Below are 22,185 nucleotides of genomic sequence, written 5' to 3' on the forward strand. Positions count from 1 at the left end.
TATTATTATATATAATAAATAGATAATAGAATCCATTGTACCCATTTAGGTATAAACTGATGCCTCTAGATAAACCGTAGTACACAACATGGTAGTGTATAAGGTTTTTTTTCTATGTAACAGTACAATAGTTGCCTATGGCGCAATTCAGAAGACCAAGTTTGTCACTGCTCACAACTTTCATTCCTTCTTTTGGAAAAATGTTACTGTGGCCATAACTAGCAAAATTTGTTTTGTGTAAATATCTTCTAGTCCTATGTGCACATCACCATCAAAATAGCAAGAGCTGAGGGTTATTTTACTTGCTGCAAAATGGTAACAGTTCAAATCTGTTTGTTTTAAATCTTTTCACACCTTTTTCCTTCCATTACATTCACCATCTTACAAATCCACACATGCTGCAGAAAGCCTTTGGCTTAATGACTACAAAAAGAAACCCAAACGGTTGGGAAAAAAAAAATAGGTTTTTTTAGCACAAAGAGACTGAAATAAAAATGAGAAATCGATACGTAACAAAGCAGCTGAAGACAATACTCTGACCCCTAAGAACTGTTAGACAACCAACAACTGTAGCCACTGTCTTAAAACTCGATAGAGAACTGCACTCAGAGGAATACTGTATAACCCTACAATCCAAGGAAGTGTACAAGTGTAGCAATTCTTAAATATTATTATCCTTATCACATTGTTCACAGGTAAGGTCTCAAGACATTATTTATGACCAATTCTTTCCATGTGGTTTGTTCTTTTAAATGTCAGTTATTATCTGTACAAGTGAAATAAGATCATAGATTCTGCCTCAAAAATCCAAACGTTAAGCAGTTAAAATGAAAGGGAAAAGTATTACCAGTACAATATAAGTTTTTAGGTAGCCATGGCAGTCCTAAGCAAACAGCACAATTACCAGTGCTTAATGGCATCTATTTTATTTTATAGGTCACAGTAACTCAGGACTATTATTTTTTTGCTTTAAGGAAGATGACGAAGTGGACAAAAGAGGACAGGCTAGAGATACAGCAGGCAATCAAGGGATCCTTGGCACTGTGAGATTTCCATGAGGCAGTGGAACTTAGCTGATAATGTAAAACCAAATATACGTAAACCAAGTCATCCAACATGGCAAGTTTGCCAAATCTCAGGCTTCTCAAGTCTAGGAGGGGGAAAAAAAAAAAAAAAAAAATTCCCCAATCCATAAACTCAAGAAGACAGAATGAATTTAAAATTCTTTTCTCTGTAACAAAAGGCACTAGATAGATCTCTTTTTCACTATGAACAAGGGAAAGATAAAAGATACAATTCTGCAACAGAGGACACCAATCATTACAGAAACACTGATGGCTCCCACCCTGAAAGAATCTTAAGTGTTACTTACAAGACATTTAATATCTGCAGTTCTTATTAAGATAACCTTTTTAGAAAGCTATGAAAAGCTGAATACATTTACAGATGAATTCCAGTGAATTCACATTGCTACAGTAACTAACTCCACTTTGCCAAGCAATGTGTCAAACTCTTAACCAAATTACTTCCCTAATGCCACATGAATTAAGGCTCTCTGTAGATGTTCCCTGGTTTCCCATCATACTTAAAATAGAAATACAGAGCAAGCACTTTAACAACCCTTCACTTTAACAACAGTCTCGTGCGTTTACTTGCTCGCATGCATTCACAGGTACCTAGAGGTGCTCTGCACACAAGGACACACAAGAGGGTTTTCCAAGAATTAGTGTGATTTGCGCATATAAGTACCATTGAAAAGCCCAGCTATAATAAATATTTAACCTAATGTGCCTCAATTTATATAAATGCCCTTAAGCCTGATGAGCTATTTAAAAAAGAAAAAAATTATTGCTAAAAGAAATAACTGTAGGCAGGATACAGTTCAGGTTCTAAACAAGATTTTTAAAATAACACAGTATAAACCAGCTTCTATCAAAAGAATTTTAAGCCCTCAACCACTTCAGTTTTGTTGTAAGGCATTCTATTTTTATATACAGATACCAATAAAATGTCCCTAAAAATCAGAATTTTTTTTTTTTTCAATTAATACCATCAATTTCCCATTAGACATTCAAATGGAGTCTGCTGGCTAATATGGCTGGAAAATGCAGTATACAATGCTCTATAGAATTCTATTCAAATTAAGTCCACAAAATAGCTTTTATAATTATCTTCCTTTTATTTTCATGAAAATATGAGGAACAGCCATACACAAACTCTCCACAACCATCATCAGATGAATTAATGTTCATGTACAATCAGCAAGACACAGATAAGTAAAATTATCAGACTGTGACTTCTTGACCCTAGCTTCCCACCGCCTACTTGCACATGTCAGATGTGAGTTATATTCCCACAACAAACCACAATGCTGAAGTTTGCTTTATAACCCTGCCAGCATGGTACCCCCCCTTCTCCCCACACTATTCCCTGCCTCAGCATTCATCGAGGAAGGAAACAGAGCCAAATGGATTCTCAAAAAGGTCATGACCTGCAAAAGCTTGCATCAGATCCTGTTCCTTCAAACAGTTTAAAGAAAGAAGTCAGGGCATCAAAGACATTATAGCAAGGGGGAGAGGGAAGTTAAAAAAAAAAAAAAGGTGAGGTTCTGGACCTGTTCAATACAGATTAATATTTTGAGTAACTAGATTTGTAATCACAGCTGTCTTAGACCCAGCTATGAAAAGCACCTACTTCTTGTATGTTTTTAATCCAAACATTGCAATTCTAGGTTTAGAATAAATGTCAGTTCCACAAAATTGACGTCTTCCTGCTGCCCCTTCCTCTCTTCTATACTCTCATTTGAGTCACTTTGCCTTGTCCACTTTCCTATCTACTACACAAAATGTTGTATCCTCAACAGCCTTCTCCAGTACCTCATCCAAAACTGGACATTTTGATCACTGAAACATAGAATAATTCAGGTTAGACAGGACCTCTGGAAGTCTGTAGTCCAATTGCTTCCTTACAGCTCTGTCACCTATGGGGTGGAAACAGATTGTCTCTCTCCTTATTTTCCAGCCCAGTCTTGAAAACTTCTAAGAATGGAGACTGCACAACCTCCTTGGGCAACTGGTTCCATTGCTTAAATGTCTGTAAGTTATTTTTGCCTCAAGTCAGAAACTCCTGTGTTATTTTATGACCACTTTCTCTCGTCCTCCCACAACCTCAGTAAAGAACATGGTTCCACTTTCTAGATCTTTGCAGCCCTGAGGGGGCTGCTGTTAGGTTCTTGATAAGCCAGCTCTTCTCCAAGCTGAACAAGCCCCGTTTCCCCAGCCATCACAGGACAACTGCTCCAGCACCAACAATTTCAGGAGCCCTCCCTGGAACTCACACCGGTTTGTTAATGAGTTTCTGGTACTGGGGACATCCAAAATGTGACAGAGTATTCTAGATGCAGTCTAACAAATGCAAAGTAAACAATGATAATTTACCATTTTCCCTCAATTTATGAGCAATTCTCCTATTCACACAACCCTCGTTGCTGTTGGTTTCCCTTACTGTCAGGGCACTCTACTGGCTCATGCTCATGACCACAATCCTCTGAGCCTGACCATACAATCAGCTTTTTTTTCCTCCCAGCTAGCTGTCCATCCATTTGTCCATCCATCCAGACAATAACAGCCTTACTTTCATACAAAGATATTGCCAGAGAGAGCATGAAAAAACCTTGCTAAAACCAAAATGGCATCTAGTACTTCCTCATTATGTACAAATTCAGACTTTTTTTTCCATAGAGAAGGCAAGCGGGTTGGTTTTCCCTTGGTAAATCCAGGCTTACTGTTTCCAGTTTCCAGCCCAAAATATTCTCCAAAACTCAGTCCCTGATTTTCAAAGGGACTGAAGAGAGGCTGACTGGCGTGCAATTCTCCAAATTATCCTCTTAGGAAGACAAGAACATTTTCCTCCCCACAATTCTCACAGAACTCCCCTACTCTGTATGGTCTTTGAAGGCCAATCTCTTTTCAGTGGTGCCCAGTAATAGGACAAGGGGCAACAGACACAAACTGGAACACAGGAAGTTCCACCTAAACATAAGCAAAAATTTCTTTTCTGTGAGGGCGATGGAGCCCTGGAACAGGCTGCCCAGGGAGGTTGTGGAGTCCTTTTTTTCCTATAGAGACTTTCAAAACCTGCCTGGATGCATTCCTGTCTGACCTGCTCTGGGTGAACTTGCATTAGCACGGGGACTGGACTAGATATCTCCAGAGGTCCCTTCCAACTCCTACCATTCCATGATTCAAAGACTTCAGGTTTCTCCCAGCACCCTCAGATACAGCTTGTCTGGTCCCAAACTCCCTCCTTTCTCTTTGTCTCCAGAGCACAACAGTAATAATGCTTTAACCAGACTTTGACAGTATAAGGGAAACTCGGTCTCTTCCCATATTTGTTCTGTGTAGTCACAGCTGTCATTGTGTGAAGGTATTCTGTAACTGTACTCAGAAATTGGAACAAACCTTACTTATGGGTGATGGCCTTCACCCTAGTGAGATTTGACCAGCCCCAGAGGATTACTCCACTATAAGTCTTTTAATAAGTCTAAAAAGAAAATCATTGCCCTACCTGAAACAGCCCTGCTTACCAAAGCCTATCCTCCAGAGGATTAAGGCTTTATATATTTTAAAGAAAAAAAAAAAAAATAAAAGGCAAAACCAAAGACAAAATGGTTAGCTAAGTTCCATTTATCCCCTAATAACTGCTGAAAGTGCACAGTATTATCAAGTATTATTTTAGAGATCAGCTTGCCATTAGATGAAGAGGTTACTGTGACCATAACACTGCTGAAGAGAGCAGTATTGTCCAAGTGAAAGGAGGTTTCTGAAGTTTACTCCTCACTAGCTATTACTCAGGTGCAGCAAAATGTGAACCCTATGGCTCCAAAATTAGTATTTCAGTTTATTAAAAAAAAAAAAAAAACTTTTCAAAGTTTTAGTTTGAACTGCTGACTTTCAAGCTATTTTCATTATGTCCATTATACACAAGTCTTGACATTACTAAAATACTTAGGGCATGAATTTTATGTACACATACACACAGGAAATATCCATACCACAGAGGTGGACTTTGAGACATGACAGAATAGCAATTCTCTACATTGACTCAGAAGAGTCACATGGGATAAGATCCAGAAGAAGTTAATCTTGTGGGAGAGCTAAACAGGCAAGAGTGACTGACAAGTGGAAGAACGCTGAGCCAGAAAGTAAAACGCAAAACTTAGAAAAAGTAAGGATCACTATTCCCCACCTTAGAATGGAACAACTGGCTCTAGGAGATTTGACAGTAAAGATCAGCAGAGGAAAACTCTGACGAAGATGAGATTATATAGATTTGTTCAGGTGTTGGCTAACATTCCCCACACTTTGAAAGTGTTTTACTAGGTTTTTTAAAAAAATTAATCACATAACACTTAAAATCATTCCAACAGTTAACAAAACAAAGCAGCAGGAAGAATTTCTTTTGTCTTTTAAACTCTCTCTCATACACTGTTTAGCTTAGTCTAAGTTTACTGCTGATTGTGTTAGGACAGACTATGATTCACTGTCTGTCTAACCTAGGCTCCTAAGTATCAGAATTAATATGATCTCAGACTCCTCTTCCGGACAGCAATCATTCCCAATCTCCTGCTGCTCTCTGCTAGGCTATCACTGCATACAGCTGTTGTGCTGGGCCAGAAAGCAGCAGACATTATATCTAACTGTCTTTTCCTGAAGAATGCAAAATAATCTTAAATATAATAGGAATATCAGCCAACTTTGACAAATCATTTCACTCATCTATGCAATAGATTTGCTCTTTAAAAAGCCACGCATATATATTCTTTTGCATGTATGACAAAGCCCAGTGAATACCGTTCACCTTCCAACCTGAACACACATTATCTGCATTTTGTTCTGTGCTCATCATGACTGTGCCTGGGACTTCCACAAACATTTCCTTAAACCACATGAGGAAACATCAACGTGGTTATAGAAAGGAAGTCCAGAACCACTGAAATCACTAGGCATATTGACCATGAAGGCTAGTGAAGTTTCCAATCACAAGCTGACTTCCATCAGAAGTCACTTCAGTTATTCAAGCATTAACTTAGATGCTGGTGTGATGCCTGAACCAGCTTTCTTTACAGGAGTGCTTCACGTAATATCTCATCTACATAGCTCAAGCGCAGCACCCACCAACTTCAGCTGTATCCAGGGAGATCAAACACTTCTGCAAATCTGGTTATCAGATTCCTGATGTCAGGAACTCAGAAAGTGACTAATGCACAGCTACTGACTGCAGAAAATTCAATACAACTGATGAACACACTTCTTACATGAACTACGTCAGAAGCAAGAAATAACTCCATTTCCTTAGCCTCTTTTACTAAGAGCACTGTTTTCTCACCTGCATCCCAAACCCCAAACTTCACTCTTCCTGTCACATGGCCTATGTACTTCTTAGCATCTAGTGGGATCAAAACAGTCTCTGAGCTCATTGGTTCCTTTTAACTCTTTCCTTACTCAACTAGGACTAATAGCCAGTACAAGGCGGCCAGATCTGGCACAAAACCAGTGTGTTATCTGTCAGATAAAGACTATATTGTAATCCTGTAATTTGGCATGAAAATGCAAAAAAAAAAAAAAATGTTTCACAGTTCATTCAGTTCTGCTATTTTGTTATCACTCTGTACTCACCTTTCCAAACTGTATGTTTTCCACACATAATTTTACGTTCAAGTACAATTTCCTATGGTTTGGTTTGTTTGTTTTCTTTTCATTTTACACAATGAGAGAAATTTTTTCATTTTACACTTGGAGAGAAAAAAAAGCAAAATTCCATTATGTAGCATCCCACTGATGGGTCATCTTCAAATTTCTAAAGATCTAATGAAGTGCTCCCACACAGTAAGGACTTCTGTGGTTTTTCTTAGCTTTATTAGTAAACAATGAGAAAAAGACACTTTTGAGAGAACTCTGCAAATATCCACCAGTAAGCTGATAAATACCATGACTTAAGGTTTTCTGTTGCTCAGGCAGGAAGAGAAAAGTAACCACAGCTTGAAAGGGGACCATGCTCTTTTGGTACAGATTTTTTTTTTCTCCCAACCCAGTGTGTTCCTGCTCCAGACTTGCTGTAGTCAAGCTCCAGCTCTTATTCCAGTTTTTCTTCTCCAGTTCTATACACTTCCATCTGTAAGCCCCATATCTGCAAGCTGCCAGACTTAACCAACCATTGTCTCCACTAACTTAAGTTGCTTTCGTGCCTAAAGAAAATATTCCTTAGGAAAAGCTCCATTTGAAAATTAATATAACTGTAAATAGGATCTTGTAGCATCAAGTGTCTGGGAAACACTAATATAATGCAGCCAACATTGTTACAATCCCACAGACACTCATCAGAAAAGATTTAGCACCAGACATTATACTGCATACAGTACATCAAACATTTCACAGAATTCAAAAGATGAAATAAATATTTAGACTCATATGTACCACCATGTGTCTAAACATTCAACTCAAAGTAAACTGGATTGATGAATATTCCATTCACGTGCCAGAACCATTTTAAAATGCTTTGCCACATCTTAGTTCTCCAAAACAATGAATAAACTGAAAGAAGAGACTACTAAATTCAGGTTGGTACTAGTTTTAACTAAAAACATAAAAAAACAGATCTCAGTGGAAGTTTCCACTAGTACCAGTAGGCTTAATTTACACACACCAACACACAAGCATATTCAGAAGAGTATGGAGCATACTGCAGATGTATTGGTCAAAGACTGGTATTAGTAACATTTTTACTATGTTTTTCCTTGATCTTAGTCCTACACACACACACGTGCGCACACGATTCCCTCTGTCCACCTGCCTCATCCTTTCACCACCCCAAATAATGAGATTTAAAGCAGTACCAATGTATGTTCTTTGGTGCCCTCTACGGGACAGATTTCTGCAAGAGAAAGTTGCCAGGAAGAAACCACAGCCTTCTCCCTCCCAGAGGAAAGAGCGAGCACAGGGCAACCTGAATCCAGTATACTTGGCAGTAGGACTCCCGAGTTGCTGACGACTTTTATTCATTCATAGGGTACATGTCATGGAACTCTGCAGCCACTGCTTTTGAAGAGGTTACTTCCCTGCAAGACCTTGCAGCCTTTCTTCAAGACAGTAGCAATAGGATTCCTGAAATGGTTCTGTTTTTCTTCAAACTCTACAAAAGCCAAAGTCAGTAAGCGTTCAGTCTTGCATTTTGCTTAAGGTCAAAACATAGCTAACAACTGGTTGATCAGATACGTAGTTTACAGGAAAGGTTCCAATTTGAACTTAGAAGGGATGTAACAAAAATCCCCATTTCAGGAGGCCAGTGGAAGGACATCTGATGTGAAACAGGCTTTTAGACACTGCGATAGACTGTGACAGTGGGACTGTAGTTTTTAAGGTTGGGATGGTTTGTTTTTTTTTTTTTTCCTCTCCCAAGATACAAATTACAGAGTGTCCAGATTTGAAATACACAAATTCACCTCAGTTTCACAAGATCTTCATCTGTAGAACTTGGAATACTTGGAATACAATATAAATATTGATCTACTAGGGGAGGAAAAACACATACTATCTTCTGTGTACTGACTACCCACGGGGACACTCTCCTCCCTCATTAAAGTAAATTAAGCTATGCAAAGACACCTTTATTCTAACTACAGGGTAGAACAGAGTCCATATGGAAGATTAATGCTCAGTAACCTGCTGTATCTCAGGCCTCACCAGCTTCACTAATTACAGAAGCACATGTTTAGATACAGGGTCCGATTCATCCTCATCGGCTTTATGTCTCAAGCAACTAAACATTCTTAGGAACAGAAAACACAGTAGAGTATGTTGGTGGAGCCCTAACATCTTAATAAGGCCATGAAAGACAGAGCACCATAAACTCAAAAAGCCTGTGGCTCCTATCTGAGGAGCCAATCTGTGCTGGCTGCCCACCCATAGACAACCTGCTCAGACACACGAACTACCAACTGCAACTGCTGAGAATGCAAACAGGAAAGACCAGCAGACATAAGGGATCCCATCAACAGCAAAACCTCCACTGATGAGAAATAGAAGGGCTTAGGAGGACTGGGAAATGAGAGACAAAACACATGGCAGAAGCATGAGGAGCTGTTGTCAAAGCAACAGGCATGGTTTTGTTTGCTTTAGTCAGTGAAGGATGGTTGTAGGAGGGAAAAGGGGTAGCTGGGTTTTATTGAAAGCTTTGGGGGTTGCTTGGGAGTTGTACAGATATTTGTGCTTGTGGAGATGCATTTGAAATTTTTCATCAGCTTTTTCATAAATATGGCATGATGAAATATTTGACTTTTAGACAGCCTTAAATCAACTTGCACAAATGAATCACAGTATTTTTCTAACAATATCTAATCTATTTAAAAATCTGTAATACATTGAAACATGCATTTAATACTACATATGTATAATAGTATTTACAGTAGGACATTATATGCTACATAAGCAGTGCTATTTAATACTATCATTAATAACATAGTATTCCAGATGGAAAGTGAAAAAGTATTTAATAACTGAATTAAAATTGAAGCTTGAGAAATTAAAAATCAATCCAGGAAGAAAAAATAAAGGATTATATTGGTAAGCAGAAAAACATCTGTACAGAAAGAACAACCAGAAGAACTGCCTAGAATGCAGCTCTACAGTAAAGGACAGAGAAATTACAGTGGATCACAAGTCAGTCATGAATTAGCAATGATACATGCCTGTAAAATTACCATTATACCGAAGTGTCAAGTCTGAAATATGACCTGTAAGACCTGTGAAATAACCTTCCAGCTCTACTGGTCACAAGCAAAACTTTCAGCTAGAGTAGCATAACCAACTTCAAGGATGAAACATGGAAAAAAAGATTTGAGCAACTGCAGTGTTCACAGAAAAGCAAGAATTATTAGATTCTATCCTGCCTCTCCTCTATTAGATAATTTATTCTTTCCTATTTGAGGATACCTTTCATATTTTTTAATATTGTTATCATGTCTCCCTGAGGGCTCAATGTACACACACCAACACGCAAAGATGATCAGAAGAGTAAAGAGCACAGTGCAGAGATATTGGTCAAGGACTGGTATTAGTAACATTTTTACTGGTTTTCCCTTCTCTTAGTTCTCTGCTGCGCATTCCCTCTGTTCACCTGTCTGAGGAGAGATATGATAATATTCAAAAATATAAAAGGTATTTACAAATAGAAAGAATAAGTTACTTACAGCTAGAACATGAAATACAGCACTCAATGCTGATAAGAAATTTTAAGCTTCTAAAAAGAAGCTGTCTAACAGTTAAGAATTAACGTTGGAACCGACTACTGAGAAGGCTGTGGAAATTTCAATGTGAGGCATTTTTAAGAACAAAATTCAGGATTGGTTTAGACACAATGGATTCTGTGGCAGATGACACCATTCTAAAAGAGACTAAACAAAAACCAAAGAAAAGTTCCAGTGATGTGAAAAGGGAAAACTATGCCCAGGAAGTCAGCAGAAAACCAGAAGGGGGGGGGAAAGAAAAAAAAAAAATTAAAAAAAAAAAAATAGAGACAACTTACTCCTATACTGGTTTCAGCCTTGTTTTCAGCCATTTCCACAATTCATTTTTAAGTTCAGCAAAAGAATCAGAGGATACTGATGTCACAAACACTTGCACAAGATCTGAATTTAGTTCACTATGCACATTGCTCCTTTTTACCAAGAGCTCTTTTGTGGAAACTGCAGTAGAACCAGCTTCACATTTTACAAGTAGTTCTGTTGGACTTCATAAGGATAGGAAGTAAAAGTGAGGAAAAACAAAACTAAAACTATAACTGTTTCCATACAGTTACATTACTCACCTGCTTCACATTTTCTGCCAAGAACACAACATAAACACTACAAAATCCCAGCTGTGTTATCACTAGGAAAAAGTCAACAATGTTCCTGAGGAACAAAAAACAAACAGATGTTATACTTAGGATCCAAATAATTAACCCATTTTTACCTAACATGCAGTTAGTGCTCCTTTTTTCAAGTGGTCAGAATCCCAGATTCAAATACCACATTAATCTCACAAGCACTACATTCCACACTCCTCTTATGGCAAAACAGGGTCGCTCTGTATGTGTTTGTTTCTTAAGGTAACAGTGAAGAGGCATCAAGAAGGTACTCACATATTTTAAAGTGGCATAAAAACCAAAACACTCAGACTTAACAATGTGATATGAATAAAATCAAGAGATATACATATTCAATGCACAGATCAATTCTGCTGGTGCACGTGAATCCCTAACTCTGCTGTTTTACACCAGGACCAGAGATTAAATGTCCCACACAAACTACGTTATACGAGTTTCAGAAATTCAAGATAGTAATATGTGAAAACCTTTAAGTGGGTCCTTATCAATGTATCCAAAAACACATTCAGATACTGTATATCACTGAAAAAACACTGAACTATGGTTGATTGTTTCTGAAAAATGTTACACATGGTGGTCTGAAGATGTGGTGTAAGGAAGCTCTTTGCTAGATTCACACAGAGCAGAGATTTGCCTCAGAGATTGACTGGATTTGCTGCAGCAGTGTCTATGGAAATCAAATCACCATTTGTGGCTTGTAACTCTTTGGTGCATTACAGAAGTGTCATTATAGTTCACTAGAAACCAATTTTCTCTCTAATTGAGCACTACACCATGCCTGTGAAGTCATCACAAAAGATCTTAAATGCCTAGCTCACCTTTTCTTACTCAAAACAAATAGCCAAAACACATTTTGCAAGATGCTGCATCCTTGAAAAAAACAGGACTAAAAAAGTAATTCTCCTTCCAGTGAGTCAAAAAACCCCAACACATTAACACTGCACATGCCTGAAGTTTTGCGTTTCACTACTGTGTAATCAGTCCATAAACTCCATAAACAGCTATACAGCAACAAATGGCAAAGAAAAAAAAATGTCTTTTAAAAAAGATAAAGTATTTAAGACAGACAACAAGCTACTAATATCTGCACGTCATCACTGCAAAATACAGTAAATATTTCTGCATTATTTGTATATTGCATTTAACCAGGAATCAAAGAACTGTTTTGCTTCCTTTCAGAATAAATATATTGAAGTAATTAATATTTGCAGTGTCAACCCACTTAAAGAGTGAACTCTGATGCAGAAGAACGTGTTTATGGTAAAGGAAAGAAAATCTAAATTACTTCACTATATTAGACAATACAGAATACATTTCTGGTTATACCACATATCTTCCAATATAACTAAACAGAATTTTTTTCTTCACAGCTCTTGGAGACCTGAAAATTGAAATGCCTAACAGAAGGAAACACTACTCAATCCTCCCATGTCACAATTGCTAGCTGGCTACGGGAAACGACGTACAACAGTGCATAAAAATATTTCAAAAGCACAAGGAACACATTCTTAAAGCAAGCAACATCTTAGTAAAAAGGCCATCTCCTAACCATTCCAAGTGTAGCCATTAATTTTCAGTAATGAGTTTATTCAGTGAAATGATAAAGCGGACGTACCGTCCCCAAGAAGCTCGCTTCTGAAGCGCAGCCAGGGGCCCCACTTCCATGGCGTAACTGACCGTATCGCTGTACCCCAGGGAGGATTTTCTCATCCTGAAATCAGAGTGAAGAAAGAGCCGAGTTACCAAAATTATGAAGGCCTACAACCCTCTTTGAAAACACTGGTGGCCTCCCAGGATTATAAGTAATCACCCATGGGACCGTTGTGCAGCTGACGAATTTTAGAGTTATGATTTGGAGTTCTTTCCCCCAAGAAGGACTAATCAGCAATCTACAAGCATGTAAACCATGATGCTGCTTCCCCCTAATTCAACAGTATTAAAGCAGTTTCCTGTAAAGCACCCTTCTTGATAAATTAATCCAGAATTATGTTTTTATAATATCATTTTAAGAAATTCATCTCAAACCTTAATGTCACAAGATTCAACAGATTTTCCTGGACAAGTAGTCAGTCACAAATGTTTCAGTGACCTCAGTTTTATGTACACCTTCAAAGGTCATTCAAAACCACAGAGGAAAAAGTGAAGAATTCAGGAATTACATATTCCCATCACAGTACAGTATCACATTAAACTTAATGTAGTTTTTCCAGCTACAGGGACATGACCAGGTTTGTGTTTCTATTCAGTTCAAAAACTTCGCTGCACTTTTTAAATACGAGACCCTCCCACTGCTTCTCTTTAGCACCTGACAGTAAGACAAAAATGTTTAATAAAAGTCATGATTAATCAAATACTCTATCAGTCAAATTTGAGTAACTGCTTCCCCTCAGCATTGTACATCTCACTTGGAGGATGATCTAGTTTTTATCTACTCACTCACATCATTTTAACACCTTCCTTCAGCACTACAATTTCGAAGAATCAAGTTGTCACAATCCAAAGAGACAGAGCTCACATATAATCATGAAAGATATTAATAGCAATTTTTATTTTATCTTTTATTCCCATAAAGTACTTATAAATTAGCTATTTATAAATTGGACACTTTTCAAGATGAAAAGATGAAGATTCAGAAGCTATGAAAATAAAGGAGTAACAGAATGAAACTAAGCAACTGAAACTGCAGTGAGAACAGCCTGATTATTTGCCAGCAAAGACAAGGAACAGGGTACTGGGCAACACAAGTTAAACCAATTTTATTTTGTATATGAGCTGAGAACAAATATTTTTTTCAACGTATTAAAGTAGTGTTGCACAAAGCATAGCTATCATTTATAGTTGGATATCAAGAATCTGATTAATTCCATTCAAGTACAAGGTTAAGAGGAGAAATTGCTACAGCACCAGCACATTCTGTAGGCCAAAAATCAGAAAAGGAAAAGACAAAAGAAAACATTTCAAATTCAGCAACAGAATGAGTAGCTCCACACTTACCTCTGACATAGATACTGGCTGCAACGTACCAAGATGTGCATACAATGAACAGATATAACTCCTATGAACACAAGGCTGATTGGTCCGATCTGGTATGGGAAAAAAAAAAGGGAAGAGACAGAAGATAAACAGAATTTTTCATTAAAATATGCTAGGGAAAAACCTTTACATGCAAAAATTTCATATTGTAGCAAATAAAATAAGAATCCAAAATTTATGCATCTGGATGTTTTTCCCCTCTCATAGGGGGATTTGCTGCTGATGTTTTATGGCATTCCTTATTTCATTTCACAACTTGACACAAGTCTGAACAAACACAAGATAATCCCATAACAATTCCCATGAGACATCGTAAGAATCTGAGTGAATCAAAATCTTTTTTTTTTTTTCTGACAAAGTTCTTGTTTTAGCCAAAAAAATACTTTGGCTAAGCAACAATCTAACACATGCTATGAAGTCTTCGATGTGAAGTAGTAACCTTAAAAAAAAAACACTCTCAATCTTCAGTACTGACTTCACCAGACTGAAGGGGAAAAATAGAATACTGTTGAAGTTGGCAGTGATAAAAAAAGTATTGAGGTTTTAGTTTTTCAGACGCACATATGTAATCTTTCTAGATTACTTTTCTGATCTATTTTCGTGGTTTAGTATGGTATGGAATAACCTAGGCGTGGTCAGTTGTCTATCCTGGCTGAGGCACACCCCCAACTTCCAGTGAACATTAAACCTACCCTAGCTGAACCAGGACACCTATGAAAAATACTGGAATTCTCACCGCAATGCCAGCATTTTTTATTGCAAGTGGAAGACCAAGAAGCCCAGTTCCAATGTTTCCTTTGAGGAGATGCATAAGTGTTTGTACAAACCTGAAAATAAAAAGACACATCAGAATTACATTGAGATTAGTGGAGAAAAACAAAACAAAAACAAACAAACAAAAAAAAACCACACCACAGAAACAAACAAAATTACATCCTCTGTGATTTTTTAATAAAGGGATAGTGAGCTTCAACTACTTTAAGGTGGTCCAGCTCCTTTAAAGAATGTCCACCACATGGAAATAATGTTCTTATTCATCTCTACATTTGAGCTCCCCCAAACAGAGCATCCAATCTGATCTTCATGTCCTTCCTCCAGCATGTGAAAAGTTATTTTCCAGGAGTTACAATTACCAAGTTTCATCAATCTTATTTCAGAATAAATACCATTTGAAAAAATTAGCAGCGGCAAATCACAAGTCTGACAGCCAAAGACTTATCAAAAGAAAAAAAAAAGCTTCAAAAGTTCTTCTAATTAAACTTTAACAAACAGTTTATTTCCAAAGTCTTCTGAAGTTCCTTTACAAAAAAATTAAAATCTATCAAAACATTCCTTAAACAGTGCTTGGATTTTGAATTACCTAATCACTTTACAAATGAGCACCTTGGAATATTTTACAGTCAGCACATTGTTAGCTTCCAAAGAACAGAAAACCTATACAAAACAGGCTGCTTTTTGGCAAAACTATGCAAAGTCCTGATGTATAACCACAAAACCGTACTGCAGGTGCAGTAAAACCCCTTAAGAGTTTAGTAAGCTACCCACAAGAAATAAGTTGAGGGCAACAAATTTTAACAAGCTGGTATTTAAGAACAATACATACGTAATGCCTTCTTCATTTTGAAACTGGTAATGCTCCTCAACTGGCAGGAAATTATTTTCATGCTCTTCCTCTGAGATGGCACCTGAATTTTGTTCCTCAATTAAAGGCTTCATTTCCTCCATGTCTGTACAATAGAATTAACACTACATCAGCATTAGAAAAAAAAAATATGTAGTTTAATAGAAGTAAAAACATGTGCAAAACTCATGACATGAGAAGTTGCAGTCATGTTCCTAACTTACAGTTAGGATTAGTTAGCCGATTTAGGCAGATAGATAGGCACAGCACAGGTTTAAAGACAGAGAATTTCCTGTGCGAAGTGGCACACAACGTCATTCTCATCATTATTACGGCCAAATGCTATAGTTTATCATTAAGAGAACCAAATTTTTATCATCAAAATGTCAAGGCTTTAGATCATTTTGAAAGCTAATACAACATGAAGAAAAACAGAAAAGTCATTGATCGTTATGGAAGGATGAGACTCATCTTACCCACCACTATTTTAGTCTGATAATCTAATTTACCCTATTTTTATCACTGCTGAGCAACAGGCACCTCCTAGTCATCCCACCCAAAAATAGGTAGGCAAGACAGCTACTGCAAGAGATGTCTCCAGTAACTGGCAAGAGAACCAACATAAAGGAATTAAGTATGAGGTTCTACAAGGCCAAGTGCCAGGTCCTGCACTGGGCTCACAACAACCTCAGGCAACGCTCCAGGCTTGGGAAAGAGCGTCTGAAAAGCTGCCCAATGGAAAAGGACCTGAGGGTGTTGTCCACAGCCAACTGAGCATGAGCCAGCAGTGTGCCCAGGTGGCCAAGGCCAACAGCATCCTGGCTTGCATCAGAAATAGTGTAGCCAGCAGTACTAGGGATGTGATTGTACCCCAGTACTAGGCAATGGTGAGAACACATCTTGAGTGCTGTGTTCAGTTTGGGGCCTGTGAAATATATTCACTTTAAGAAAGACTCACTACAAGAAAGACACTGAGGGGCTGGAGAGTGCCCAAAGAAGGGCAAAGAACCTGATGAAAGATCTAGACAACAAGTCTTATGAGGAGCAGCTGAGGGAACTGGGGTTGTTTAGCCTGCAAAAAAAGGAAGCTCGGGAAATCTTACCGCTCTCTACAACGATCTGAAAGGAGGCTGTAGTCAAGTGGGTGTGGTTCTGTCTTCCCAAGTAGTGAGCAATAGGACAAGAGGAAATGGACTCAAGGTGCACCATGAGAGGTTTAGATGAGACATTAGGAAAAATTTATTCACAGAAAGGGTTGTCAAGCACTGGAACAGGCTGGCCAAGGAAGTGGTGGAGGTATTTAAAAGAAGAGTGTATATATAGTGCTGAGAGACCTGGCTTAGTGGTAGACTTGGAAATGATGGTTTAAGAGCTGGACTCAATGATCTCAAAGGTCTTTTACAACCTAAAGAAGTTGATGATTCTATGGTCAATAGGCTGCATGCTTTAAAAGCTGTAATTCCATGAACCTTTTAAAGTAGCATAAACTGCCACCACAGTCAACAAATGCAATTCCAACACTCAGCTAAATAACAATGCAAAGCAACAGCAAGCGGCCAGCAGCAAACAAAATTGCCTTTCAGGCAAAACTAACAGCATGAGCCGGTTTAATGTTGATTAAATTATGACCATTATTAAATTACTACAGTTAAGCAAAGCAAATCCTGCCAAGAGCAAACGGATTATTTGCCTTACACTTGCCTACCACACTATCCATTCGTAAAATGTTGAATATTCAAGTCTCAACTTCCACCATTTTCACAATAAAAAAAAACACTGTTGTGATTTTAATATTTTCTATTAAAAAAAAAAAAAAAACAACAACTGAGTATTTCTAAGTATAAAAGAGGATACCTTACTGAATTATCACACTACATACAGAACTCAAAATCTCTGAGGAATACCACAAGAGACATTAGCTACATTAAACATACTTCACTATTCAGCAAGAAAAAATATTTCATAGTTTGAGTGAACATTACCTATCTTAGCCATTCTAAGATTATTTATTTTGTAAGAAAAATACAGATGCTAACTGAATACCTGCAAAATCTGTGACACCAGTGAGATTATAGATACATTTAAAATAAGGTATGGACAACTGACATCTTTCAAGTACACAGGGGTGTTGGAACCTGCCAAATACAAGGGGTTTGGGGGGGAGGGGGGGGTTTATAATGATCAACCTGATAAAAATTACTACTTAATTTAAAAAGAAGATGAATGCACAAAACCAGATAGGAAATGCAGAATGTATTGAAAATTAGTCATTGTATTTGGTTTGTGGGGTAAGGTTTTGGTAGCAGGGAGGCTACAGGGATGGCTTCTGTGAGAAGGTTTCACTATGTCCCAAAAATCCAATGCTAGCTGACTCCAAGAGGGACCCAGTGCTGGCCAAGGCCAACCCAGTCAATGACAGTGGAAGCACTTCAAGGATAACATATTTAATGAATGGGATAAAAAACCTGCTGTGCAACTGCAGCCAAAGAGAGGAGTGAGACTATGCGAGAGAACCAACTCTGCAGACAGCCAGGATAGCCAAGAAGGAAAGGGGAAAAGTGCTTCAGGTGCCAGGGCAGATTCCTTGCAACCGGTGGTGAAGACCATGGTGAGGCAGGCTGTCCTCCTGCAGCCTGTGCACATTAAAAGTGGGACAGGGATCTACCTGCAGCCCATGGAGGACCCCATCCCAGAACCTCTGGATGCCCAAAGGAGTCTGAGACCCCACATGAAGCCTGCACTGGATAGAGATCCTCGCAGGAGTCCACGCTGGAGCAGGTTTGCTGGCAGGACTCGTGACCCTGTGGGGAATCCAAACTGGAGCAATCTGTTCCTGAAGAACCATACCCCACAGAAGGGACCCATGCTGGAGCGGTTTGTGAAGAACTAAAGCACGTGGAAAAGACTCTCATTGGAGAAGCTCATTAAGAACTGTCTCCCTTAAGAGGGACTCCACAATGGAGCAGGGCAAGAGTGTAAGTCCTCCTCCCCCTGAGGAGGAAGGAGCAGCAGAAACAATGTGTGACAAACTGACCACCACCCCCATTCCTCATCCCCCTTATTCCACTAAGGGGGAGGAGGCAGAGAAAATCAGGTGTGAAGCTAATCCCTGAAAGAAGGGAAGAGTGGGGAGAAGATGTTTCCAAGACTTGGGTTTATTTATCTTTACCCTACTCTAATTTGATTGGCAATAAATTAAATTAATTTCCCTAAGTTGAGTCTCTTTGGCCCATGACAATAATTGGTGAGTGATATCCTGCTGCCCTCACCTCAACCCACAATCCTTTCATGATATTTTTTCTCGCTTGTCCAGTTGAGGAGGGGAGTGATAGAACAGCTTGACAGGCAACTGGCATCCAGCCAAGGTCAACCCACCACAGCCATTCAACAAATCAGGTTTTTTTATGAAACCCTAAAGATTTCTAACCCATCAGCAGGGCACTGAAGACAATCCTAAGCAGGAGTAATTTAAAGAAAAACTGTACAACAAGAATAATTATATTATCCTGTAAAGCAGAGGCAGCTTATCCAGATACTTAAAATTAAATGCAGATAGCTCAAAATCTCCTGAAAACAGTAAATGGTCATCTCAATTTAATAAAGTTGAAAGCCAGTAATGAAAGCACTTGACAGAAGCAAAGATGACTAGTGGACAGCAAAAACAGAGGTCAAGGACTCAACCAGAAAGTATACCATAAAATAAATTTATACCCAGTGATATGCTAATTATACAAGTCAAAACAGACAATCTTCTTTCACTACATGGCATATAGTCTATGAATTGGTCAAAAGAAGGTTTAGCAAAGAATTTCCTTGCCTCTATTCCCACAGTACTATGTTGACTAATTCTTGAGGACTCCACAACCATCCAATCTCAGCTCTGAATCACTGCTGGGCTCATATAACACTCACCAAGACCTGCATACTCTAGGTCTGTAGGAAATCTGCAATAACTGGTAGATTTAATTAACACTAGAAACATCTTAAAAACAAACAAACAAAAATTGAAAGCACTACAAAACAAGATTTCAGTACCAAAATCTTTAACAGCAAGGAATTTTAAAGTTAGAGAACTTTCAAAGTTCAAGTACAAGTCTTTCTCCAGAGTTCTTTCCCACTTCTTTGTCACCAAAGAACAGCACAATCAGACTGGCAAAGTGCACTGAATTTGTCTGGGTTCTACTCTAGCAGGATAATAAAATAGCAGCTATTTGGAAAGTAATTCATAGCATCTGTGCAAATAGAAGGCTACATTTAAAAAAATTTTCTTCTCTGTGTACCCTAGAGACATACACAATTCAGTTCTTATTTTCCACTTTACCATTACAATACAAATTGAACAAAAATATCTACTATACTCTTACTACTCTTACTTGACCAAGATGACCTGAGCATGCACACATTCACCCTTATGGGCTGGACTTTAATCTAGAACTTGCCTTCTTTGCTTTCAGGATCTTCAACTTCATCATCTATTGTCACTGCAGCCAAGGCCGACATTCATCTTACCTCTGATCTTGAGCCATAAACTTGTTTGTCCCACACAGTAGTTGATTGATGATGACAAAAAAAAAAAAAGCATTTTTGGATGTAAGAATTAAAAGAACAGAAGGAAGATACATGCAGGTCAGACAATACATAATGTCCTGGTTTATTTAAATTCACTGTGTTTGTCATAGAAGACCAAGAGGAACAGGATGAGAGATATCCCATGAAATGGAGATGCTGTCTTTCCACGCTGAATCATCATTCAAAGAGAAGCCAGCCTCTTCCAGCTGTGGTACTGAATACCTGACCATCACCCCTTTTCTTCAGCTTTTTCCTCATTTGACTTACATCCTGATCTTTGTCCAGGAGCGACACGATGGCAGTAAAGAAAAATGAAGCATTCTCAAAGGGGCAGGATGAAAGCTCAGACTAAAAGGTTTACACCAGCTATTGCTCTAAAAAGTCAGCCTCTCCCTTATTTCATGAGCATGCTCCTTCCCCTTCATCCTTCACACCATACATACTGCCCTTGTATATTTAAATTCTTAAGTTCCTTCATGCGTCACCACTTCCAATACATTAATTCTTGTGGTGAAAAAATGCTTTTCTATCTGAACTCCCAGTAACCACTGTGCTTTTCAGGGATGCCTCCTAGAGAAACAGCAAGACACCTGGGTAGTAGACTACTAGTCTGATTGATAATGGTAAACTCTACTTTTAAGGAGATGACTACATAGGTATACCGCAGTTTTTAAGAAGTATCTTTCACACAGAATTTTCACCATATAATTTACTTCTCAGCTTTGCAATCAATCATGTGACCCACTATACTGATCCCAAATAAAGATAACCAGTTTTCCCAATAAAAGTGTTTATATGCAAAGTTTTTAGTCCATACCTACAGTCATTATATATTTTTAAGGGTTTATGACCTTTAAAGATCTTGTTCCACCCCCCTATCATGGTCAGGGACAGCTTCCACTAGATCAGGTTGCTTAAAGCTCTGTCCAGTCTGAACTTCACCACTTCCAGTGGTGGGGCTTCCACAGCATCTCTGGGCAACCTGTTCCAGTGTCTCAGCTAAAGAAACTTCCTCCTTATGTCCAATCTAAGCCTCCTCTCTTTCTGTTTAAAACTGTTGCCCCTTCTCCTGTTCAGATCTTGGTAATAAGTCTCTTCATCTTTCTTATAAAGTCCCCTTTAAGTACCGAAAGGCCACAGCAAGGTCTCCCCAAAGCATTCTCTTCTCCAGGCTGAACAACCCCAACTCTCCCAGCCTTTCTTCATATCACAGGTGTTCCACTCCTCTGACCTCACACTAACAGGTCCACATCCTTCTTGTGCTGAGATCCCAGTGCTGAATACAGCACTTCAGGTGGAGTCTTATGAATGCTGAGCAGAGGGAGATCACATATTGTGGCAATATTACACTATTTCCTAAGATAATGGCAGTATTGTAATAGTCCCTTTTTTAAATGTGCAGGAGAAGAGATTTTGTATTTCAATTCATATGCTGTTGGAACACAGTGAGAAGTGCCCCTCCCGTTTTGCCAATGACCAGGCCCAACAAAAATGATACCACCAGCAGGAAGATGAACCAATACACAGACTATATTGTAGACAAGAAGGACATTGCATGAATGACAGCTGGGGGTACAAACAAGTCAACCAGCTGGTATAAAATTGACGCCACCCCCAATGATCCCACAAAAGACATGACTCGGCCCACAACAGGTGGTACAAACAGAGACCCGAGGTTGCCCACAGTTGGCATGGGAAACAGCCAGACCAGCAAGCTGAACACATAAGAGAAAGATGCCCACATAGTGACCCTCACCCAATCTGCATGCATTCATGAAAGTCTAAACAGACCAGGGCCCAGCTCCAGGGAGAGTCAGGAGGTCTGCCCTGAACCAGGAAGCTCTGGGGAGTGTACTCCACAGACAGACACTCCTGACTCCCTGCAAGTGGTCCCAGCTTTTATCCCCAAGCAGACACCTGACCTTTGTCAACTCAGTGCGGGACCCCTGGGGCTCATTTCCCTTCTGGCTCTCCCTGCAGGGCCGGCCGCACCCTGGGGGGAAGCTATAAGGCAAACTCACCCCCTCTGTATGAAGGGC

At 38.8% G+C, this 22,185-nt stretch overlaps 1 protein-coding gene across 1 annotated transcript in view; it reads right to left on the reverse strand.

The window, feature by feature from the left end:
* The window catches only part of SLC36A4 (solute carrier family 36 (proton/amino acid symporter), member 4), a gene marked incomplete at its 3' end in the record, with an annotated part of 40,290 nt that extends 24,609 nt beyond the window's left edge, over positions 1–15,681 (reverse strand). Inside the window, exons 1-5 of the mRNA XM_008944463.1 lie at positions 15,560–15,681; positions 14,693–14,783; positions 13,918–14,006; positions 12,539–12,634; positions 10,864–10,948 (exon numbers count right to left, since the gene is read on the reverse strand). Of these exons, the coding sequence (XP_008942711.1) occupies positions 10,864–10,948; positions 12,539–12,634; positions 13,918–14,006; positions 14,693–14,783; positions 15,560–15,681 (483 nt within the window). The remainder of the gene's footprint in view (positions 1–10,863; positions 10,949–12,538; positions 12,635–13,917; positions 14,007–14,692; positions 14,784–15,559) is intronic.
* Between the last annotated feature and the right edge of the window lie 6,504 nt (positions 15,682–22,185).

The sequence above is a fragment of the Merops nubicus genome, unplaced genomic scaffold (assembly GCF_000691845.1).
Source record: "Merops nubicus isolate BGI_N331 unplaced genomic scaffold, ASM69184v1 scaffold23227, whole genome shotgun sequence".
In the NCBI taxonomy this organism is placed as follows: Eukaryota; Metazoa; Chordata; class Aves; order Coraciiformes; family Meropidae; genus Merops; species Merops nubicus.